Raw genomic sequence first — 24,757 nt, 5'->3', positions numbered from 1 at the left:
AGCTTTTTCTTCTGGTTGGGCTCTAGAGAAAGATTCATAAGGATGCACCCCAGAGGGGGCAGGGACACTGCTACCTCTTTCTTTACAGGCCATTTTATCTCCTTTTTACAAAGAATATGCATTCATTTAGCATTAAAACAATGATATAGCCTGACCTGTGGTGGCACAGTGGATAAAGTGTCAACCTGGAAATGCTGAGGTTGCCGGTTCAAAACCCTGGGCTTGCCTGGTCAAGGCACATACGGGAGTTGATGCTTTCTGCTCCTCCCCCCTTCTCTCTCTCTCTCTCTCTCTCCCCTCTCTATAATGAATAAATAAAATCTTTATAAAAAAAAAACAAAAAACAAAAAACAAAAACAATGATATAAATTGGCAAACTTAGAAAAACAACAACAACCCTGAGAAACATCAGGGATGCTGGGCTTGAGTCTCAGCCAGAATCACATGTGCTGTGTGACCCTGGGAGTATTTCTTACCCTCTCTGAGCCTCACTTCCTCATCTCAGAGGGCACCTGCGAGGGTTAGTGGAGTGAATATACAGGAAGGGCTTGGAACAGGGCCCAGCACACAACAGTTCAGGCAAATTCTTTTTGTGAAAGGCCAGACAGTAAATATTTTCAGCATTTCAGACACAGGTCTTTCATTGCAACATAAAAACAGCCAGAGGCAATATGTACACATATGTACAGAAAGGAGGTGTGAGTAGTTCCATCAGTACCACTCGGTCTCAGTGTCCAATCAGTCCAAAAAAGACTTATTGAGCACCTACTGTGCATCTGGCAGTGTTAGGTACCAGAAATGCAGAAGCCTTGTTCTCAGAGAAGTGGCATTTTTAACTACTAAGTGAATGATTCAAGGTTTAAGGGATGCTGGATGCATTTTGTTTAAAAATAGGAGGAAGTCCTGGCTGGATGGCTCAGTGGTACAGCGTTGGCCTGGTATGGAAGTTCTGGATTTGATTCATGGCCAGGGCATACAGGAAAAGCACCCATCTGCTTCTCCACCCTTCCCCCTCTCCTTCCTCTCTCTCTCTCTCTTCCGCTTATGCAGCCAAGGCTCCTTTGGAGCAAAGTTGGCCCAGGCGCTGAGGACGGCTCTATGGCCTCCGCCTCAGGGGCTAGAATGGCTCTGGCCGCAAAGAAGCAATGCCCCAGATGGGCAGAACATCACCCCCTGGTGGGCATGCTGGGTGGATCCCAGTCAGGCATAGGGAGGAGCTGCCTCCTGGCTTCTAACTTCAGGAAAATACACACACACACACACACACACACACACACACACACACACAGGTAGGAGGAAAAGTGCTTGCTTTGGCAGCACGTATACTAAAATTGGAATGATACAGAGATTAGCATGGCCCCTGCACAAGGATGACACACAAATTCATTAAATGTTTAAAAAAGAAAGAAAGAAAGGAAGAAAGAAAGAAAGAAAGAAAGAAAAAATAGGAGGAAAAGGAAGAAGGTAAGAGTTGATGCAGAGGGACTTCTGGTAGCATCACTACTGCTACACCTTTCCCAGCCCTAAACTCTCCAGGACTCCCATCAAAAGCTACCCTCCCCTGCACACCGCAATTCTCAAGGACCTGAGGACCCTAAGACCCCAAAATCCACACCCCATACTTAGCTGTGCAGGCAGTTGCTTCCAGGGGACTGGCAGTTGCTTCCGGTGATGACATGAGCTGGAAATATCAGGCCAGGCAGAGATGGTAGAGAGAGGCATCCTGGGTGTCAGGTACAGCCCACAAAAATGCTTGGCGGTAGGACAAGGCAGGATGTGTAGTGAACTAGAGCAGTGGGTTTGAGTTGACCTTTCACCCTCTATAAAAGTGGCTACATCACTACTCCTCTCAACTCGGTGTGCTGCAGTTCCCATCCATCCCGGGCCCTGCCTCTGTCCTGGACCACTTACAACCATGGTTTCCACAATAAACCCTTCTCCCACCTCCTTGGTCACTTCTGTCCATTTTGGGTGCCGCCATCTCCAGAGCTCTGCCCAGCATCCCCTTCCCCTATCTAAGCCCACCTCACTGGTGTGGCTGCACTGGGACATCCTCTGGGGCCCTTGGACTCCAAGTGAAGTCTCACATTGGACTCTGTGTGGGCCCCCAAAGCCTACTCCTCCTCTGTCCCTGAGTGAGAGACCCCTGTACCTCCTCCTAGTCCTGACTCCTAGTCTGGGCCCTTTAGCGAGCAGCATGCCAGAGTCTCGACCCTGCAGTCCTCCTGGCCTGCTCCTTGGCCCTGGGAGGCCCAGCCTTCACAAGTAAAGGGGACAGGGACCTGATGGAGCTACTCTGCTTTAGCCAGTTCAGCATTGGTCTGTCTGTGATTAGCAGAACCAAATTCACTCCCCAGGAGGGCTGTGTTCTCTGTACCTGAGAATTCTCAGAAAAGAAATTAATATGACCATGAGTTTATCTCCTCAGTATATATAGAGCTCCAACAAATCAATAACAAAAGTAAGTGTTTAGCCCTAGCTGGATAGCTCAGTTGGTCATCCTGAAGTATAGAGGGTGCCAGTTCAATCCCCAGTCAGTGCACATACAGGAATAGCTTGAGGTTCCTGTCTCTCTCTCACTCCCTTCCTCTCTCACTAAAAATCAATAAAGTAAAAAAAAATTTTTTTAATGTTTAGTAAAGGGAGTTATTATTATAATTATCATTATCACCATTGTTGTTGAGTCTGCTCTGACTAGAAAAGCCACCCACATCCTCCATGGAAAGACCTGTCAAGGACTCTAGTCCAGGAGTTCTGGGTTCAAGACTACTTTCCATGCAGCCCCAAACAATAAGGCTCCCCTCTCTGTGCCTCAGGTTGGAAAATGAAAATACCAGCCCCCACCCAGCCCATTCCGCAGAGCTTCTAGGAGCTTGGTTAGTTGTGATCATGAAGGACAGTTGCCTGTTTCACAACTGCTCATCAGATAGGAAGGAAATGGGCCCGGCTGTGGGTAGAACTGGCCCGTGGCAGAGGCAATAGGAGCAGTCCTAAGGCTGCAACCCTGGCCCCCTCACTCCCTCTCTGTGCAACCTTGGCCAAGGCACTTAACTTCTCTGCACCTCAGTTTTCCCGTCAGTAACATGGGGGTAAAAACAATACTGACATCCTCAGGTCACTCCAGGACTAATGAGTTTCCACATCCCTGCAGCTTTGGTCAATTCTTCTACCAACCCCCCAAGGGCATGTGGCAGGGGAAATGACCAAAACCTGGGGACAGATGCTGAGGTAAACTGAAGCACAGAGAGGGTAAGTGACTTTCAGAGTCACAAGGACTGGCAGAGCCAGGGTTTGCCTGGGTGGGCATACCCCCGCTCCCCCACTGCCCTGTTTCCTCCTGTGCAATCATGATCAACATCCCCAAGAGAGTCAAATCATTGGTTTCCATAATCACCAGTTCAGATCTACATGTTGCTGGTAGGGCCTGGAGGGGCCTCCAACCACAGGCCACAGCTGAGTTCACCCTTTCCGGGCCGTTGGGGGAGTAGGGGCCTTGACCTTCGAAGCTCTTCAGGGAGACTCCAGCCTACAAGAGCCATGAGGCCTGGGGCTGGGGGCTGGCACCACCTGTTGCTGACTGTGTCCACTGCTCTGATGCTATCCATGAAGCCTCCAGGTGAGGGCCCTACCCAGAAACTCCCAGGTGCCCCCAAGGCCCCCACTCAGACCCACCCCAGGAAACCCCCAGGCTCCCTCATATGGGCCTCTGACTTGGTGCAGCTACACAACCCCTGGCTGGTCATCCTCTGTGGCCTCAAGAAGGAGAGGGGCAGGAGGCCCAGCTGGTGTCTTCACCAGGCCCGGGTTTTCTCAGATCCAGTCCCCCTCCCAGCACACTCAAGGGCTTTCTCTGGGCTCCTCATCACCCACTCTGTGTCCTTCCGTGTCTCTCCATCTCTGCCTCTGTCCATTTCTGACTCTTTCTCCCCCAGCTTGACCCCCATCCCATCCAGTGCCTGAGCTGCCCCCGTTAGCCCTTCTTCCTGCTATGCTCTGCCCGCAGGTTCCTGGGAGGCCAGGATCATTGGGGGCCGAGAGGTGACCCCACACTCCCGTCCCTACATGGCATCGGTGAGCTTTGAAGGCCAGCATCACTGCGGGGGCTTCCTGCTTCGTGCCCGCTGGGTGGTCTCAGCTGCCCACTGTTTCAGTGATAGGTGAGCCCAACCTGGAAGCCCTCCCCTGCCTGCTGCTACTTGGGACTCTAGGATGCTCTGGCTGCCGTGCGGAGGGCAATAGGGGTGTTGAGGGGTGTTCCTGGTGTGGACATGGCTACATTCCAGGTGGAGGCATGGTTGGGATGGCCAGACACCACTCCCTCCCCTGGGGGGGGGGGGCTTTTGTAGGAGGAGGTATTTCTGTGGGGACAGCTTTATGGGACAATAAAGGAAAAAGGTTGAGGACTGACCCCAAGAGAGTACTGAAGGTGCAACCTCTATGACATAAGTATTATTGATGTGATCATCGCTGTGCTTGATCTAAGTATATTTCTGTAATTATTAATATTAATATCAAAATTATTGAAAGAAGAAATTTGGCCCTGGCTGGTTTGCTCAATGGATCAAGCATTGGCCCGGTGTATGGATGTCCCGGGTTCAATTCCTGATCAGGGCACACAGGAGAAGTGACCATCTGCTTCTTGTCCCTTTCCTCTCCCCCTTCTCTCCCTTTTCCCTTTCCACAGCCAATGGCTCAGTTGGTTCAAGTGATGGCCCCAGGCACTGAAGATTGCTCTGTCAGCCTCAGTTGCTAAAAATAGCTCAGTTGATTAGCGCATCAGCCCCAGAGGAGGTTACCTGGTGGATCCCAGTTAGGGCACATGTGGGAGTCTGTCTCACTATCTTCCCTCCTCTCACTTAAAGAAAAATAATAATAATAAAATAAAATAAAGAAGAAATATTCCTCCACCTTTCTAGTTTCTTCCAGAGGTCTAATAATTAAATCTACCTGAGACAGATGAACAAGAGAAAATAACCAAATTTAATACATACATACCTATGGGAGCACCACAGACATGACGGAGTCAGAGACCCCACATCCATGAGAGGTTCAAGAACAGAAAGGACAGAAGAAGTAATATGTCACCTGAACTAGGGATGAGGTCAGGTGCTGAGGTGTTAGAGGAAAGAAGGGTCACCCTCAAGACCTTAAAAAGAGTAGGTTGTAGCATTTAGAAGCTGCCTTGCCCTTTAGATAGGCCATAAAATGTTATTTCTGGTGATAACCCTCATAATGGACGAAGGCCCTACATAGGTGGTTAAATGCAAGGCAGAAGTTTCTTATGAGCCACTGGGTCTTGAATGCCTTCAGCTCAAAATAATCCCCATGCCAAAGGGCACATCTTGGGAAGGCCTGTTCTGAATCCATTCAGAGGTAATGTTATAATTGAGGTGGAAATTATAATAAATATTCTATTCATTCTAAGTATAGTTTATAATAGTTGGTAGAATTAATACTATAATAATTAGAATTAATACTATAATTGAGGTGGGAATGGTAACAAACATTATTATCACAGGGCTGTCATCAGGATTAAATGAATTGCTGTGTACCAGTTTGCAGATGGGGATACCAAGGCCAGGGACAAGTGGCCCTTGCCCCAGTCTTATTCATTATACCTTTCCCCCTGCAGAGACCCTCGAACAGTCCTGGTGGTGCTGGGGGCCCATGCCCTTCGCACCTCAGAGCCCACTCAGCAGGTGTTTAGCATCTCAGCTGTCATCAAGCATCCTGACTTCCAGCCCACAACCCATGCCAATGACATCTGTCTGCTGCAGGTGAGCTTTGTGGGCTGGGGAGAACACTGGATGTGGGTCTGACCCATCCCAGCCAGCCCCATGATGACTGAACATTTTTTTAAATAGCTGAAGGATCCTGAAACACCTGAGTCAGGTTAAATCTTTGCTCAACTGTCCCCTTCTCAGGTCTCCCTTGATGGCTTCCCATCCTACAACCTACCCCTGTCCTCCCATCCCTTCTCTTTGTGTCTTGTGTCCAGCATAGCTGTCACCTGCTGGCAGCACCTGCACATTTGCTACTTCACCATTGTTCACTGCCTCCTCTGGACCTGAGGACAGGACTTCTATTTTATTTTTATTTATTCATTTTTATAGAGACAGAGAGAGAGTCAGAGTGGAGGATAGACAGGGACAGACAGACAGGAACGGAGAGATGAGAAGCATTAGTCATTAGTTTTTCGTTGCACATTGCGACACCTTAGTTGTTCATTGATTGCTTTCTCATATGTGCCTTGACCGTGGGCCTTCAGCAGACTGAATAACCCCTTGCTTGAGCCAGCGACCTTGGGTCCAAGCTGGTGAGATTTTGCTCAAGCCAGATGAGCCCGCGCTCAAACTGGCAACCTTGGGGTCTCGAACCTGGGTCCTCCGCATCCCAGTCTGACGCTCTATCCACTGCACCACCGCCTGGTCAGGCAGGACTTCTTATCTTATTTACGACCACTTATAGTACACAGCAAGTGCTCAATGTTCAGGCTGAAAGAGGGTACAAATGAGGCACTAGAGCCATGAAAAGCCTCAATTCCCTGTCACTCGGGCCCTTCTTGGGGTTTTCTGGCCAGGAAGTGGCTCCTCCCACAAATGTAAGTTTTCCTCTGCATCCCCCCCAGGTGCATCCTTTCAAACCACCCCTGGCAGCTCCCACCCAGGCATCCCAAATTCAACTATTCAACTCCAGGTACCTCAAGGCCTTTGTTGTAAAGGGAGAATGTCCCAAACTTGCCTTCCAAATGTAAAAAAGTAAAGTGGAGAGATGCTCCTTGAAACAGGAGGGTCTGAGGTTTGGGTTCTCTTAGCAAATAAAAAGGGGGAAGTGATGATCAGCAGCTAAAGCCTGAATTTTACTCATTTGTGAAACCCCAAAGCCTGGAACCTGCTGTTCTGACTCACTCATCCCATTGTGCAGATAGGGAAACTGAGCTTGGGGTGTGGTCAAGATGTGCCCAAGGTCAGGGAGTACCAAAACCAAGGACCCAAGTCATTCATTCCATAACTGTTGCTTGAGTGCCAGCTGTGTCTTCAAGGGCATAGACATGAACAAACCTTAGGGCTGATCCTCTTAGAGCCTCCAGTCTATTAGGGTGGCAGCTAGGTAAACTGGCCTTAAAAGGGGCACAAGGGAGCCCAGAGGAAGAGCCTGCCGTAGCCTGGGAGTCTTGGAAGGCTTCCTGTAGGAGGTGTCTAAGCTGAGACCTGAAAACTGGATAGGAAAGGTGCTCTAGGCAGGGGGTACAGTGTGAGCAAAAGTGTGGAAGTGGGCCCAGGGTATGTGTAAATTAATTCTGGATGGAGGGGAGGGCAAGAGGTTTTATCCCAAGGGCAATGGAGAGTCAAGGGAGGGCTTAGAGCAGGGAACGAGATGCTGGTTAGAAAAACCCTTTGGGCAACTGAGGAGCTGAGAGGTAGTCACAGTCCTAGTCTGAGTAGGTAAGGCCTTATGGACAGGGAACATATACTAGCAAAAGCAATGGGCCTTCTGACAGCTGTTGCTTTCTCTCCATAAGGCCAAGAGACCAAGTGTCACAGATGGGCAAACTGGGGCCGGAGTAGTGGTGATGGTTTGGATAGTCCAAAACTCAGTGTTCTCCCTGCAGCTGAACAGGTCTGCCACCCTGGGTCCTGCAGTGGGGCTGCTGAGACTGCCAAAGAGGGGCAGCAGGCCACTCAAGGCTGGGGCACGGTGCCAGGTGGCTGGCTGGGGCTCTGTGTCCGACTTTGATGAGCTACCACCTGGGCTGATGGAGGCTGAGGTGCGTGTACTGGACCTGGACATCTGCAACAGCTCCTGGAAGGGTCAGCTGAGCCCTGCCATGGTCTGCACCCACAGTGGGGACCGACAGTGGCGAGGCTTCTGCTCGGTAAGATACTCATTCTGTCCCTCCTGCTTACCATATGGGGAAACCAAGCCTACATAGAAGGATCAGAGCTGGGAAGAGCCTTAGGAACTAATTTCCAGCTTATCTTTGGCCAGATGGACCTCATCTGAGGCCCAAGGTCACAGGGCTGTGACCATGTATGGCTGTGCAGGTTGTGCAGTGCACAGTAATGGACTTGGGTATTTATAAACAGTATCCAGTAGACTGCAGTAAAAGATCTCAAGAAAGGAGCCCCTGCTCCTAATTCCCTGTAAGGACCAGTGGCAACCCTGGTCCTGGCGCAGAGAGAGAAACAGCCTGGAGGATCTTTTGTTTTAGGAAAGAGAGTTCAGTAGTTCAGAACACAGGTTCTGGAGCCCAACTGCCTGAGTCCAAATCCAGAATGTGCCACTTTCCAGATGTGTGGCCTTAGAAAAGTCACCTCACTTCTCTGGACCTCATTCCATCTTTCTCCATATAAAGAACTGCTACTTCATAGGGGCAAAGCTGATGCCAGGTGACAATTAGGGTGCTAGACCCAGGAGGTAAGGGGATGAGAGAAACTGAGAATTTTAGGGTGAGTATTCAGAAAGGCTTCTCTGAGGAGAGCACCTTTGAGTTGAGACTTGAAGGAGCCTTAAGATCTGAGGGAAGACATGCCAGGTAGAGAGACAGTCACAGGGCTGCCATGTACTGTTGTGTAGGTCTGCACCACACAAACAGCTGCAGACTTCTATGTTTATACAAGCAGTATCCAGTAGGGGGAAGTAACAGGTCTCAACAACACACAAAAGCTTAGAGAAGCTAGATGTAGCTTGGATTGCTCCAGGAACACCCAGGAAGGCTGCTGTGGCTGGAAACTCGTGAGTGACAGGAAGAGAAGGGCAGACAGGAGGATAGGATCTTCCAGGTCTTGAAGGCTGAGGTGAGGAGTTTAGTTTTTGCTGTAGGACCAGTAGAGGGTCCTACATGAAAGGGTTTGGGGGGCAGGAAAGGATCCTGGTGGGCTTTACATGTAGAAACTCCTTCAGGTGATATGAGGCTGACAGAAGAAATCCTGACCTCACCTTTCCCTCCATCCCAGGCAGACTCCGGGGGGCCCCTGGTGTGCAGGAACCGGGCCCATGGCATCGTTTCTTTCTCTGGCCTCTGGTGCGGTGACCCCAAGACTCCAGATGTGTACACACAGGTGTCTGATTTCATGACCTGGATCTGGGATGTGGTTCGGCGGCACCCACACAGCCCCCAGTCCAGTCCCCCACCCAGGACCACTAGGGCCCCCACAGGAGGTGCCTGAACCCACAGCAGTGCTCGGTACACAAATGAGATGGCAACCAATGCAAACAGGTTCAGCCTGAAAAATCTGGGGCTGGGACAGGGGGTCCATTGGGCCCTCAAACCCAGGAGGTTGGGGTAGACATCAGTTCCAAACAAAAAGGGCCAATATAACAGAATAAAATGTTAACTAACCAGACACAATGGTCTGCCCATATTCCTTGAACTTCTTCTTGGTCTCAAGGTGGCTGAGGGTCCAGCTGGGCCACTTGCTTGGCCCCCTTTTTCTCTTACTCTCCACTCCCCACCATTCCATCTGTCTCAGTCCTCTCTCTGGCTGCTGTCCACTGCCCAGAGATGGACAGAGGTTCAGAGATGGACAGTGGCTGCTCCAAGAACATATGTTTATGTGTCTCCCCAGATGCTTCCAGAACCCTCCACTTACTACCCTGATAGCAACCCAGGCTCCAGGCTAGTAACTTTCTACCAAAGTGGGCAACACAGAGGCTCAGAGAGAGGGAATCAACCCCAGGATGGCTTTTTATAATCTTTATTTCTTTGGTGAGGCAGGACCCCAGGATAGGGAAACTTGCCTTATCGGGGGGCTAGAGCAACTCACCTACTCAAGGGTACTTTTCTGGATGTCATAGGTAAGGCACTTGCTGGGAGAAGGTGAGCACACTGCCCTCTGCATTCCTTGCCCCAAACTTGAGGAGCTGAGTTCCCATATCTGGTTTGAGCCTCTGGTCTGCACAAAGGCACAGGGAGGCACCATTAAATGACAGCCCAAAGGGATAGAGGGAATTGGCCCTAGGCTAGCATTGGGGGTATGTGAGTCAAGACTTCTGAGCCTAGCTGGTGAGTATAAAGGGTCCAGCTAGGAACTGGGCCTAGAGTCCTGGCAAGGATGGGCCTCATAGCATCAAGGGGTCCAGGGTCTGGACCTCAAATGTGGACAGGTCAGCAGGCACTAGAGTTGCTACTCAGACACATAGCTTCAGGAGGCCTTGTGTGCATTGGGCCATGGCATCTACACCCCACCAGGTCTCACCCTAAGTGGATTGGATACCACTGACAGGGTGCCCTGTACTAAGCTGATGCTGAGCTGAGGCCTGTGTCAGGAGGCACATATAGTGCCCCCACCACCACCAGAGGACAAGCCGTGCTTTTCTCAGGGGCCTTCACAGGACCTACCAGATGCATGGAGGTAGTGAAGAAGAAAAGTCCTGAATTCTTGGGCTGTTAGGGGACTGAGGCTTCTTCCCTGGCCCGTTCAGAGGTCTGAGCATGTTTCAAGGTTCATTTATACACACCTAGGCTGTGAACCTCTCCTTACCTTTTGGTTCCTGTTCTAGAGGCCAGGGTACCTTTCCACTAATAGCTGACAGAGGATCCCCAGCCCTCTCTTGGTGACAGTTGATAACAATTAACACAGGAGGGAGCAGAAGCTGGGATCTCTTGAACAGTAGGTGTCTGGGGTAGAGGATCCACCCACCAGTATTGCCAGGCTTCCCTCAACCAATCCTTCTAAATGGTTGAGGAGAGGGGTCCAGGGCTCCCCCAAGTGGTCTGGCCCGGCCCGGGCTCTGGGGAGTGTCCGTGGGACATAAATTAGGCTTTGCTGTGGCAATAAATAAAATGCGGAAGGCCTTGAACGCCAGGCCCAGGTCGCCCTGTAAGTCACACGAAGTTCTCCTCTTCCTCAGACTCAGCATCTGACAGTTCAGGGGTGCCTGCTGAGCGGGAGGGACGAACAGAGAAATGGGGTTGAGGAGAGGGACTGGAAGCTAGAGTCCACCGTTGCTCCTCGCCTCGCCCCGCCCCTGCACAGCTGCCTGGATGGCGCATGCCAATGGAGCGGCCCAGGAAACAGGTGGCCTGGCGGAGGTGGCACGAGGACATGTAGGTGACGTTGTTGTTGCCGCAGAGTTCCTGACCAGGGCTGGAGGGCGCGGGGCAGGGCGCAGCGCGACACATCACGCAGTGGGCGCTGCCTGTCTGGTCCACCACGCACGACTGTGGCCTCTGGCACATCACATGTGCGCACGATTCTGCGGGCGGGACGCCAGGGTGGGTCAGGGAAGCCACCAGGACCACCACGAACCCCACCCACAACACTGAATCCACACTCAGGCCCCGCCCCTCTGGTTGTGCCAGAAGCCACACCTCTTCTACTAGATCCCTTTTATAGCCCAAGTCAATCCTAAATCCCGCTCCTCTGCACCCATAAGCTCCTGAGTCACTCGCCCATACCTCTCACCCCCTGTGAGCCTCAGAACTCCACTTTCCATACTTCCTCCATACTCTTCCTTATTCTCGACCCTACAAAAGACCCAATCCATTGACGTTCTCTCAGGAGCATAAAGTCTCCCTTTGTTAGACTCCACCCACGACCTAGCCATCTAGGCCCCGTCCCCCATAAGTTCCCCTCGAGACCAATACCTACACTACTAAGCAACTAGGCATCCACTGGAGGTCCCGCCCTTCCTCAGGCCCCGCCCCCAAGTTCTGCGGCTGAGGTACTGACGCGCAGGTCTGGTGACCCCGCCCCCCATCAGGCCCCGCCCCCACGTACTGCGGCAGCGGCCAGGGTACATGATGCGTAGGTCCGGGTGGCCGCGGCAGCGCGCGGCGCGCAGCTCACACTCGTCACGGTAGGTGGCGCCGTCGGAGCCGCAGACCTGCAGGCGCGCCGGGCCCTCTGCACAGTCTGGTGCGCACTCGCAGCGCGGGCGGCCCCCCAGCATGCGGCAAACCTTGCCGGGGCCGCACTCCACGTCCTCGCACGAATCTGCGGACACAGGACACGCGCCCATGGGCTGAGGCGCGTGGCTGAGGCCAGAGGTCTTCTGAACCTACGGCGTCTCGTCCCTTGTTCTGAAGGATAGAGGCCGGGCCGGAGTGGGGGACTGTCTGGAGTCGGGGCGCACAGCGAGGGTACTGGTTCGGAGTCTAGGTGGGGGTTCCGTTGTGAGAGAGATTCCGCCATTGCCTGGGTAGACACCTGGGGCTGGGGGCTGTGTCTGGAGATTGGGCTCAATGGCGGGAAGGTCGTCTATGCCCCGAATCTTGGGGTCCAGAAACAGGCTTCCAGCCCCCTCGCCCGGCTTTCACTGACGTCTGTTCCCTGACTCTCCTTTCTGGGCAGGCCGGCTGGGAGTCCGTCTGCGTCAGCCCGGGGTTAGGGTGGGGGGCTCCACCCCATCCAAGCGCAGGTCTGGGGAGGACTGGCAGTGTCTGTTCCTGCGCCTGCCAAGACCTCCTCGGACGAGGCGACAGGGAGGGCGGAGCGTCGGCGCCTGGCCTGAGGCTCATTTCCTGGGGAGCGGGCCTCCCACAGCCCAAGCCGTCTGGACTAGGGGTTACCCAGTCCCTCTCAGCCCCATTTCTTAGGTAGGGAAACAGGTCTGACCAGGAGAAGTCTCTGGTCCTCGCCTCTACTCTGGCCCTGGGACCTTTGGAAATGCAAATCATACCCCGCTAATGGTCGCTCCTTCCTCTCAGGCCCTCCCTGGCTCTTTGCAGGCTCCCAGCCACCCTAGGAGGTCCTGCTGTTTTGTCACCATTTTACAAAAGGTGAAACTGAGGCCCTGTCACCTCTATGAGTGGAGGAGAGCCAGGAGCACCTCAGGATAACTCCAGGCTAGATCCTAGATGTACACCCCCCACATACACCCAGTTCTGTTGCTTGTGGGTCTGGAGGGTGGACTCTAAGCTGACTTTACACTCTAGCCTCAGTTTCCTGTGTATACAGTGGGGGTGATGGGGAAACCACCTTACAGGGTGGGCATAAAATAAGTGGATTCTCTTAAGAAAATGGCCTGCACCCCCATGTTGGTTGCCCCTTCCAGGGCATGTGGGCTGCACCTGGAAGCCTCCCACCCACATGCACATCTGGAAATGCTCGACTTCATGCAAGAAGGAACAGAAGTGGGAGGCTGAATTCCCTACCCCAAGGCCAAAATGGGGGTGGGGGAAGGTTGTCCTGGACCATCTTATGCCCAGGCCAGGAACTTTTTGGTCTCTCCTCCTAGAAGCCAGAGAGGGTTCTAGAGTGAGATAGGGCACATGGCAGTGAGTTTAGGACCACCCAGCCAGACTGTTCTGGGATTAATCACATTCCAGTGGCCAGCCAGACTCCTCAGTTTGGCCTTCAGCACTCTGGCCCTCAGCTCCAGCCTCCTCCCTGCTCCCCTGCCCTGACACCACCCACCAGGACCTCATCCCAGGCCTTGGCCTCTGCTGATGCTCTTCCCCATACTTTCTCCAGCTAATAAACTCCTAATCATCCCTCAACACCCTGTCTCTAATGCCCACATCCTTTATGTCCCCACTGGGTTCCTGTAGGTTCAGCCTTGACCACAGGGGCTGGGAGGGCTCCCAGCCCCCTCTCCAGGGCAGAGGATATGTCTTGACTTATTCATTCAGCCCCTGAATAGCTCCTTGTCTGATGGAGGAGGCTGCATTCCTAAGAACATGGTCCAGAAGGCACATGCTTATTAAAAATGCAGTTGGGGATCCACCACAGTTCTCTGGGAAGCAATGGATTTAAGGACAGATAAGTACAGTTGAGAACACTGAGTGTGGGGTCACAAACCAGAATGGCCACTCAGGAAAATCCACTTTCCCAGGAGTTAGGTGTGAGCCAAGTGTACTTCTACCAGGTGGGATGCAGGTGATAAAGGCCATCCTGGCAGAAAGCTTGGTGTAAGCAAGGACCTAGAGGCTGGAAACCAAATTGGGGAGTCCTCAGAGCATCTTCCTGAATCCTCAACTGAGGGAGGCTAAGGCTGGGATCCTCTCCACAACTGTTCCTCCTAGCAGTCTGACTTCTTCCTGCATACTCCTGAGACAAGGAGCTCACTTCCAGCTGGTCCACCATAGTGACCTAGAACTCTGTCTGGTGCCCAAGATCTTACCTTTGCAGGGGAAGCAGTGGACAAGGCCCAAGAAGCCCAGGAGGCTGATCTTGTTCCCTGGGTGGGTGAAGTTGGACCAGGCAGTGTCGATGTTGCCAGAGGCACAACACTCAGCTTGGCTCACATCTGTCTTCAGCACCAAGCTGCAGGTGGCTTCTCTGCCCTGCTGGAGCCAGCAAACACCACCTGTGGACCAGGGCAGGTGGGGAAGGGACACTCCTGATATCTAGGCTTTGACCTTCCATCCAGCTGCCAGCCCCATGGGTGCATACAGTTGGTACTCAGTAATTATGAAGGGAGTGATCTCCCCCAACATGGGAAGGAGGGGACTCCGGATCTTTTTGGGATTCTCCTCTCTGAGCTCCACCACCCACATTGCTCCACCACTAATCCCTAGTCAACTCCTGACCATCCTGGGAAGCTCTCCTCTCTCTATGCAACCTACCCAGCCAGGCCTGATATCCTGCCCAATCAGTCAAACACCCAGAGCTGGATGTGTCAGGGTCAGTAAGATCTGGGAGCTGCCTTTCCTGCCTCTGCCCTCTGTCTAAACAGTACATGAGGGCATACGGTCTCCCTCTCCTGACAGCCCCCCCCCCCCATTGCCTGGATTGCCTCTAACTCACTCCAATTTGGGAACATTCCCCTTGCATGAGCTCACTGTCTCCCTGGGGACACGGCCTTCAGGGAGGGGGCTCTGCTCTCCCCTCCCTCTGTGCAGGGCTGGGTGGGGCTGCCTAGTGAGGGGGGCAGATGGCTTCAGTTTCTTCACCCTTAAATGGGGGTAGGAATGACCACAGCCCCCATCCCAGAGAGCTTACTGGTTCCCAGGTGCTGTACTGAGTGCCTCTTAGGGACCAACTCTGGGAACTCAGCACCATGGCACTCATAAAAGGGTAAACTGAGACCAAGAGTAGGGATACTTTTGCTTGGTGTCTTCCAATAAGTGGCAGGTTTGACATTGTAATGATCTATATTCCTAAGCCAGACCCAGGGATGATCTGAGGCTCCTGCTGGGGTTCCTGGGTCCAGCCACCCAGCCCTGCTTCTCTGTAGTGCCAGGACCCGGATGGTCTGGGTTCCAATTCTGGCTCTGCCACAAACTGTGTGACCCCATGCCTCAGTTTCCCTATCTGGAAAATGGGCATGATAAGAGTGCCCACTCCATTTGGGCTGTTATATGAATTCAGGGAGGTAAGAGGTAGGCACTAAGTGCTCAATGAATGCTATTGATCATAATTGTGGGAGAGTCACATCTGTTCTGTTACCTCCTGGTTACCTTCCTTCAAGCCCTTCCAAAGATTGGCAGGCAGCCTTTCCTTACCGCCCTCCACCCGCAGCTGCCACCGCATCTGCGACCCCCAACATTCCCCGACAGCACTCCGGGCAGGCCCACGTGGGTGGCCCACCCCCGCCCTCCTCTTTCGGCCACCCCACTCACCGGGCGCGGGATGCCCTGAGCCCACGAAGCCCACAGCCCAAGCCAGGACCCCCCAGGGCAGTGGCCACAGTGGCCCAGGCGCCCCGGGACGCATGGCGAACACAGAGACACCGGTGGCAGCAGTCCCCCGCGTTGGACGCGGACGCGTGAGCAGGCGGCAGAGAAGGCGGCACCGACTTCCCAGTGCTCGGCGGCCGGCGCTCCCTATAAAGGTCCCGCTGGCTGCGGGCGGGGCGGGGCTGGGGCGGGGCGCGTGAATGGCGGGGCACGAGGCAGAGTCGTGTAGCATGTGTGCAGGGGCTGGGCCTGACCACCTGGGTGGCAGCTGGTAGGTGGTGATCCCAACCCTGGAGCCCGAGAATTTATCTAGAAAGGTATGGTGTAGCTGAGGCAAGGGGGCAAAATTGTGATCGAGGGTGTGAGTTCAAGGTGTCACCCTGCGTTTGGGGGTCTTCCGTTGTAGGGCTGTGGCTGAGCTAATTGGTGACTCGTGGGAGTGTGTGTACCATGTCGTGGATTGCATGTGGTCACTTGCATGGCCCAAGTGTGGTCCTCCCGTCCTTATATGCCCCCACACTCAAGGATATCAGCCCCTAGCCTGGGTGTTCACAAGCCAGTCCACCCACCTAAGCCACCTGGCTGCTGGAGCCAGTGGGCACAGCTGGGTGTGAGCAAGTGTTTTTGGGGAGTGGAGGGGGACTGCAGGGAGAGACCCAGGGACACAAATCGATCCAACAATGTCACTGACTGCAATAATTATACCACAAGACTTCCAAATGCCTCTCATACCCTGTGTGACTATGCACCCCTCCCAGACCTCTGCAGACAGTCTGCTGGGGCTATAGTCACAAGAACTTTTCCTTCACTCTGCTGAGGTTCAGCGCCCTGGAATCTTGTATGTCCTCAATTTATGACAGTGACGGCAGCATGGACCTGGGAAGTGAGTCTACAGGGGCCTTGGTGCAGCCAGGCACACTTCCTATTTTGGAACTGACCCCTTCTACCTTGGGAGCCTCTTAAATTGTCAGGGTGCCCTCAAAGTGCTCAGGTTTTGTGCAAATCCTCTATGTTTGTGTTTCTAAGAAAATAATTAATGACCAACTCCTGGTGGTAGTGACCATTGGGAGATGCTGAGGTGAGGTACCAGGGTGACCAAGGCAGTCCCATCATCATTGAGCTCATGGTTTGTAGGGGCCATAGCCAATAAAATATATAGACAAACAAATTAATATATAACTTTAAAGAAGGGTACATTTTCAGGAAAGTTAAAAATATGCTGACCTGTGGTGGTGCAGTGGATAAATCATTGACCTGAAATGCTGAGGTCACCGGTTCGATATCCTGCACTTGTCTGGTCAAGGCACATATGGGAGTTGATGTTTCCTGCTCTTCCCCCCTTTCTCTCTTTCTCTCTCCCCTCTAAAATGAATGAATGAATAAATAAATAAATAATAATAAAAATATGGAAAGCAATTGGGCATCTCCCAGGGCCAACTCTGCCTCATCAACCCCTATTCCTGTATCTGTCCCCTCCTCATGTATGGAAATTGAGAGTCCTCATGGCCACATAACACAGCCCCTCCTCTAGAACTTCTGCCATTGGATGCTACATCCATCCTTCTTCCTCCCCGTTAGCTACCCAGCCTGACCCATATCTTTCAGCCTGTGGCCAAGGGCCATGTTACTGCCTAGAGGCACTGAGAGAAGATGCCCAGCTGTATTGATGTGGCCTTGGCCTCTCAGAGTCTGAGGGAATTCTCCCTTGGTTGGGGAATGGGGCAGGGATGGGACTCTGTGTTCTTACAAGGGTGTGTGTGGGCTGGACAGTGAGACCTTGGCCAAGACCTGACTTCAGACACGCTGGCCTGGGCTGTGCAAATCAAAAGGTCATTGTCAGCCTGGTGTGGGTTCCAAATGTAGACCAGCTGCCAGTGGCTTCCATCTCCCTAGTCTGGTGTGTCTCCCCAACCCAGAGGCCATCTGCTAGGTGACTTCAACAAGTCACTGGCCCATTCTGGGGAGCTCCTTTTTAAGTATTTCCCATTTGTACCTTCCTTTCTACCCTGACCCAGCCTCAGCATCATCCATTGCAGCCCACCTCCTACTCCAGCTGCCCTAGGCTCCTCCTCACCTCAAAGACCCACCATAACCTCTGATCCCCATCCCAGGCTTCTCTCTTCCCCAGACCCCACAGGTAAAATGGCAATGAAATAGATTGTGATCAGAGCTGTGATAGAGAATGCACCAAGGCCATACCTGACCCAGCCAGGGAGAGCAAGGAAGACTTCTTAGAGGGACAGGACATTTAAATTGAGACTTGGAAGCTAAACTAAACCAAGAGGAAGAGAGGAGTGGGAACAGAAGCACAATAATGGGATCTTTGTGCTACAAGTAAAAGAAAGCCCAATTCAATCTGGGATGTGTAATCCTAATCCTGTTCTGTCACCTTCAGTGGCAAAGACACTTTACAGATGGAGTTAAATTAAGGAACTTCAGATGGGGAGACAATCCTGGATTACTTGATGATCCCAATGTCATCACAGTATCTTAAAAGTGGAGACCTTGCCTGACCTCTGGTGGTGCAGTGGGATAAAGCATCAACCTGGAACATAGGTCGCAGGTTCAAAATCCTGGGCTTGCCTGGTCAAGGCACATATGGGAGTTGATGCTTCCTGCTTCTCTCCCCCCCCCCCCCGCCTCCTCTCTGAAAAAAAAAAAAGAATAAAAAAAAAGTCTTTAAAAAATTATTTTTAAAAAATGGAGATCTTTTGGCCCTCGCCAGTTGGCTCAGTGGTAGAGCGTCGTCCCAGTGTGTGGATGTCCTGGGTTTGATTCGTAGTCAAGGCACACAGGAGAAGCACTCATCTGCTCCACCCCTCGCCCTCTCACTTCTCTCTCTCTCTTTCCCTTCTGCAGCCATGGCTTAATTGGAATGAGTTGGCCCTGGGCGCTGAGGATTGCTCCATGGCCTCCGCCTCAGACACTAAGAAGAACTCAGTTGCCAAACAACAGAACAACACCCCAGATGGGCAGAGCATCATCCCCTAGTGGGCTTGCTGGGTGGATCCCGGTCAGGATGCATGTGGGAGTCTGTCTCTGCCTCCCTTTCTCTCACTGAATAATAATAATAATAAAAAAAGTGGTGCCTGACCAGGCAGTGGCGCAGTGGATAGAGTGTTGGACTGGGATGCGGAAGGACCCAGGTCGGCAGTTTGAGCGCGGGCTCATCTGGCTTGAGCAAAGCTCACCAGCTTGGACCCAAGGTCGCTGGCTCGAGCAAGAGGTTACTCGGTCTGCTGAAGGCCTGTGATCAAGGCACATACGAGAAAGTAATCAATGAACAACTAAGGAGTCTCAACGAAAAACTGATGATTGATGCTTCTCATCTCTCTTCGTTCCTGTCTGTCTGTCCCTATCTATCCCTCTCTCTGACTCTCTGTCCCTGTAAAAAAAAAAAAGTGGAGACCTTTCTCTCTGTGGTCAGAGAAATGATACATGAGAAGGACAGGACCTGACATTGCTGGCTACAAAGATGGAGGAAGGGACCTGGAGGAAGAGGTCATAAGCCAAGTAATGTGGGTAGCCTCTAGAATAGGGGTCCCCAAACTTTTTACACAGGGGGCCAGTTCACTGTCCCTCAGACCATTGGAGAGCCGGACTATAAAAAAAACTATGAACAAATCCCTATGCACACTGCACATATCTTATTTTAAAGTAAAAAAAACAAAACGGGAACAAATACAATATTTAAAACAAGGAACAGGTAAATTTTAATTTAATTTTTTTTTTAGTTTATTCATTTTTAGAGAGAAGAGAGAGAGGAGAGAGAGAGACTGGGGGGAGGAGCTGGAAGCATCAACTCCCATATGTGCCTTGACCAGGCAAGCCCAGGGTTTCGAACCGGCGACCTCAGCATTTCCAGGTCGATGCTTTATCCACTGCGCCACCACAGGTCAGGCAAGGAACAGGTAAATTTAAATCAACAAACTGACCAGTATTTAAATGGGAACTATGCTCCTCTCACTGACCACCAATGAAAGAGATGCCCCTTCCGGAAGTGCAGCAGGGGCCGGATAAATGGCCTCAGGGGGCCGCATGTGGCCCGCGGGCCGTAGTTTGGGGACCCCTGCTCTAGAAGCTATGAAAGGCTGGGAACAGATTCTTCCCTAGAGCCTCTAGAAAGGAAAGCAACTCTGCTGATGTCTTGATTTTATTTTTATTTTTTTCCAAGTTAGAGGAGGGGAGATAAAGAAACAGACTCCTGCATGTGCTCTGATTGAGATCCACTCAGCAACTCCCTGTCTGGGACTGATGCTCTGCCCATCTGGGGCCATGCTTGCAACTGAGGCCTGAGGTGTAGGCTCCACAGAGCCATACTCAGCTCCTGGGCCAATGCTCTCAAATCAATTGAGCCATGGCTGTGTGAGAAGAAGGGAGAGAGAGAGGGAGGAGGAGGGGTGGAGAAGCAGATGGTTGCTTCTCCTGTGTGCCCTGACCAGGAATTGAACCCGAGACATCCACATCCACATGCCGGGCCAATGCTCTACCACTGAGCCAACTGCCCAAGGCCAAATACTTTGATATTTATTTATTTATTTATTTATTTATTTATTTATTTATTTATTTCAGAGACAGAGAGTGAGTCAGAGAAAAGGATAGACAGAGACAGACAGACAGGAACAGAGAGAGATGAGAAGCATCAATCATTAGTTTTTCATTGCGCGTTGCAACATCTTAGTTGTTCATTGATTGCTTTCTCATATGTGCCTTGACCGCGGGCCTTCAGCAGACTGAGTAACCCCTTCTGGAGCCAGTGACCTTGGGTTCAAGCTGGTGGGCTTTTTGCTCAAACCAGATGAGCCCGCGCTCAAGCTGGCGACCTCGGGGTCTCGAACCTGGGTCCTCTGCATCCCAGTCTGATGCTCTATCCACTGCGCCACCATCTGGTCAGGCAATACCTTGATTTTTATCTCCACAAAACCCATGTTTTATTTCTGACCTCCAGAACTGGAAGAGAAAAATTTGTTATTTTTTGTTTGTTTTTTATGCCACCAAGTTGCTGGTGATTTGTTACAGTAGCAATAGGCCAATACAGGCAGCCTTTTTGGGTTCAATGTGTCACCACAGTGAAACAGTCCCTGCAAGGCTGGAAACAAAGGAGTGAACAAGGTGTGAAGACAGGTGGTAGTACGAAGACCTTGGGAACAGGAAGATTGTAGGTTCTCTGAGAAAGTGACCCTGAGCCTTGGAGGGAGGAAGTGTCTCTAGAAGCTCAGTCTAATCTGTGCTACCTTGTCCAGGCCATGTGTGACCTCTTTGGGCCTCTGTTTTCTCATCTGTTAAGTGGGTCTGGCTCCCAGTACTGCAGATTGCAGCTGTGACACCAGGAACAGTGCCTGGCACACAGTGGGGGTGTAATACGTGTGCATGGATACTTATAAATGAACTGATTGGTGTTTAGCCAGGGCAAGTGTGTGATGAGTCTTCTTTGCCCCTCATCATGACACTGTGAGGCAGGCACCCAATTACAGAGGGGCAATTAAAGCTGGAGGAGGGAAAGTGAATTTTCAGAGTCACAAAGTTCCACAGGGTTAGAACTGGATTCAGTATTAGGTAAGCAAGATTCCAGAACCCATGTGCTGAGCTATGGGGCAGGTACTTTCCCTCTCTGAACTGAACAATGAGGGCTGACCACCAAGTTGTAGCTGGCATCCTCCCTTATGGTCCCAGCACACTCTAGGCAGTGCAGCAGACCTGGGCAAAAGTTAAGAGGTGAAGAGAGCTGGATATCTATAATCACAGTGGCCATTACAGAGTGTTCTCCCTATGAATCCTATGGGCACAGGTGAGAGACCCATTATACACATGGAAGACCAAGGCTCAGAGGGCGTGTGTCCTTGTCCTGCAGTGTCTGAAGAGGAAGGCACAACCAAGTCTGAGAGGGGAGTTACAGCTCTGCCCTGAATCTGAGGGAGGAAGCATAGCCCTGCCCTGCATCTAAGGAGTGAGGCTCTGCCCCACCTGGGGTACAGACTGAAGGGGTTGATATGGTCCTGCCCTGGGGAGTCTTTAGGGGCCAAGCCACATTCCACCTCTACTTTCAAATCCTTTCCAAGAAAAACTTTCTGGGAAACCGTCAATCAATAGGCACCTGTCTTGTCGTGCCCAGCAGTTGGAGAGCCTCCCAAATCTGTCCCAATGGGTTTACCAATAAGTCCCCGAGGGCCCCAGAAACTCAGGGATGCTGGGCCACATGCTTGACCAGGTTTGAGCCTCAGTCTCCTTGTCTATAGAGTGAGATCATAATTGTCCCACCTCATGGTGCTTGTGTGAGGATTAACCTTCAGGCCTGAAACCTTCTGAGCTCATAGTTTTTTTTTTTTTTATTGATTTTAGTGAGAGAGGGAGGACAAGAGAGAGAGAGAGAGAGAGACAGGGACATCGATCTGTTTCTGTATGTGCCCTGACCGGGAATCTAACTGGCCCCCTCTGAACTTCAGGACAATGCTCTAACCAATAGAGCTATCCCACCAGGGATAGTTTTATAACGTAGAACACTGTGTATCTTGTTCACACTGCATTTCCAGAACCTTGCTTGGGTTTGGCACACAGCACGTACTCATTAATGTTCAGTTATTCATGACTCTATTGAGCATATACTGTATGTTGGGTGTTAGCCTTACACATTGGGAGACACCAATGCTAACATGGATTGGGGGATGGCTGTGGTGGAAGAGATCAGGGTGCTTGGCAGTAGGATGCAATAGGGGATGTGGCTACCACATGAAGGGGTGGAGGCAACCTCCTGAAACCAGGGAAAGAGAACAGTGGGAAGGGCACTCCCTGCAAAGGACATGGGCAGGCAAAGGCCCTGAGGTGAGATCCAGCTTGGCCCATCCAAGCTGATCAATGAGGCTGGGTCGGGGAGGAAATGGGTGAGGAGCAGATGACTTCAGGGCAGGCAGCAGGGTCCACTGAGGACCGAGGAGGTGCCGTGGCTGGCTACCCATTGTGCCTCAAGCCTCATCTAATCCTACAACCCTGGGAGGCAGGTTCTGCCACTTGCCCAGGGTCACACAGTGTTACTTGTGAGATTTAAACATGAGCCTGCTGGCTACAAGGCCTCTTGGGTGGTATCTCATACACTTCTGCAGAATGAATGAATGAATGAATGTCGATGGTGTGAAGTGAGCCAGGAGCTGGGCATGAGAGGTCTGAGGCAAAGGACAGCTTCTCCCTGGACCTGAGGTTTCCTGGATTCTTAGTCATGGGGCTCATGCGCTCTCTGGTGGTCAGAGCAGGAATGGCTTGGAATCACCCCTGAGCCTTAAGGAGAAGACAGTGGCTGGCAGACAGGTCCCGGTTCCTAGCCTCTTGACATTCTTTATACACAAGCTCCAATTTTTATTTCCTCAACACCCTGGCTCCACTTCCCCATCCTCTAGGAAGCTCTGTGTCTTCCCAGGAAGAGCCAGGGCCATCCTAGTATCCCATCCTCTGGCTCGACCTTAAGGGCCTGGAGGTGTCTGAACCCATCTCTGTCTACTCTAGTCAGAGGGTATTTCAGACCACCCTTTTTATTGTCATTTACCCCACTGTATCTTTGCAGCCAGGTACTCAATGAATGTTGAGTACATAAAAGAAATAAATGCTGCCTGACCAGGCGGTGGCGCAGTGGATAGAGCGTCAGACTGGGATGCAGAGGACCCAGGTTCGAGACCCTGAGGTCGCCAACTTGAGCACGGGTTCATCTGGTTTGAGTGAAAGCCCACCAGCTTGAATCCAAGGTCGCTGGCTCCAGAAGGGGTTACTCGGTCTGCTGAAGGCCCATGGTCAAGGCACATATGAGAAAGCAATCAATGAACAACTAAGGTGTTGCAACGCGCAACGAAAAACTAACGATTGATGCTTCTCATCTCTCTCCGTTCCTGTCTGTCTGTCCCTGTCTATCCCTCTCTCTGACTCACTCTCTGTCTCTGTAAAATAAAAAAAATAAAAATAAATTTAAAAAAAAAAGAAATAAATGCATGATTGGGCTGGATCCTACTTTTTATTTGTTTAATTTATTGATTTCAGCCTGACCTGTGCATCGACCTGGAACGCTGAGGTCGCCGGTTCAAAACTGGCTTGCCAGGTCAAGGCACATATGGGAGTTGATGCTTCCTGCTCCTACCCCCTTCTCTCACTCTCCTCTCTAAAAATGAATAAAGTCTTAAAAAAAAGTTTATTGATTTCAGTAAGAGAGAAAGGAGAGAGAGAGAGAGAGAGAGAGAGAGAGAGAGAGTGAGTTACACCAATCTGTTCCTGTATGTGCCCTGACTGGGAATCAAGCCAGTAGCCTCTGTGCTTCCAGAAGATGCTCTAACCAACTGAGCTTTCTGGACTGAGCTATCTGGTTGGGGCCTGGATCCTCCTTTGAGCCAGGAATGGGTCTCTGCATTCATTCAACAAGTGTTTATGAAATGCCTGTGTCCCAGGCACTGTTATGAGTCCAGCAGGAACAAAATACAAATATCCTGTCTGCTGTGAGGCTGAACCGACAGTTTATCAGGTAAAAATAAGTACTCTTAAGGAGGATATCCCAATAGGTTAGACCAGTGGCAGTCAACCTGGTCCCTACCCGCCACTAGTGGGCATTCCAGCTTTCATGGTGGGCGGTAGTGGAGCAACCAAAGTGTAAATAAAAAGATAGATTTAACTATAGTAACTTGTTTTATAAAGATTTATTCTGCCAAACTTAGCGAAAATCTGACAAAGTACTTGGTAAGTAATTATTATTATATGCTTTAACTTGCTGTAACTCTGCTTTATAAATTTTATAAAGTAAAATTACTTCCCTACTTTATAAATCATCATTACTGTGGAACCAGTGGGCAGTTAGAAAATTTTACTATTTTTTTTTCCAGAGACAGAGTCAGAGAGAGGGATAGATAGGGACAGAGGACAGACAGACAGGAATGGAGAGAGATGAGAAACATCAATCATTAGTTTTTCGTTGCGACACCTTATGTTCATTGATTGCTTTCTCATATGTGCCTTGACCGTGGGCCTTCAGCAGACTGAGTAACCCCTTGCTGGAGCCAGCGACCTTGGGTCCAAGCTGGTGAGCTTTTGCTCAAACCAGATGAGCCCGTGCTCAAGCTGGTGACCTCGGAGTCTCGAACCTGGGTCTTCTACATCCCAGTCCGACGCTCTATCCACTGCGCCACCACCTGGTCAGGCAGAAAATTTTACTATTAACAGAGATAC

At 51.4% G+C, this 24,757-nt stretch overlaps 2 protein-coding genes and 1 non-coding gene across 5 annotated transcripts in view; 2 read left to right on the top strand and 1 right to left on the bottom strand.

Annotated features, from left to right (window-relative positions):
- Window positions 1-9,341, top strand: part of PRSS57 (serine protease 57) — a 37,406-nt gene extending 28,065 nt beyond the window's left edge. For 2 of the 3 annotated variants that reach the window (XM_066341728.1, XM_066341723.1), the window contains exons 2-6: window positions 3,152-3,616; window positions 4,004-4,157; window positions 5,633-5,777; window positions 7,613-7,876; window positions 8,958-9,341. In XM_066341728.1, coding sequence (XP_066197825.1) covers window positions 3,409-3,616; window positions 4,004-4,157; window positions 5,633-5,777; window positions 7,613-7,876; window positions 8,958-9,170 — 984 coding nt within the window. In that variant the 5' untranslated portion in view covers window positions 3,152-3,408 and the 3' untranslated portion in view covers window positions 9,171-9,341. The remainder of the gene's footprint in view (window positions 1-3,151; window positions 3,617-4,003; window positions 4,158-5,632; window positions 5,778-7,612; window positions 7,877-8,957) is intronic. The other variant, XM_066341736.1, reaches the window with a different exon arrangement.
- On the top strand, window positions 1,302-1,405 carry LOC136390260 (U6 spliceosomal RNA). The gene has a single exon (XR_010748687.1). It is a non-coding gene; the product is annotated as a U6 spliceosomal RNA (small nuclear RNA).
- Window positions 9,342-9,682: 341 nt separating the features above from the next.
- FSTL3 (follistatin like 3) lies at window positions 9,683-15,684 on the bottom strand. The gene is made up of 4 exons (XM_066341775.1): window positions 15,509-15,684; window positions 14,068-14,253; window positions 11,724-11,939; window positions 9,683-11,199 (listed from the first exon to the last, which is right to left on the bottom strand). The coding sequence occupies exons 1-4, from the start codon at window positions 15,600-15,602 to the stop codon at window positions 10,829-10,831; spliced, it is 867 nt and encodes a 288-aa protein (XP_066197872.1). The 5' UTR covers window positions 15,603-15,684; the 3' UTR covers window positions 9,683-10,828.
- Window positions 15,685-24,757: the final 9,073 nt, after the last annotated feature.

This window comes from Saccopteryx leptura, chromosome 1 (genome assembly GCF_036850995.1).
Source record: "Saccopteryx leptura isolate mSacLep1 chromosome 1, mSacLep1_pri_phased_curated, whole genome shotgun sequence".
Taxonomy (NCBI): domain Eukaryota; kingdom Metazoa; phylum Chordata; class Mammalia; order Chiroptera; family Emballonuridae; genus Saccopteryx; species Saccopteryx leptura.
The sequence above is the reverse complement of the archived record's forward strand: the minus strand, read 5'-3'. Positions and strand labels throughout refer to the sequence as shown.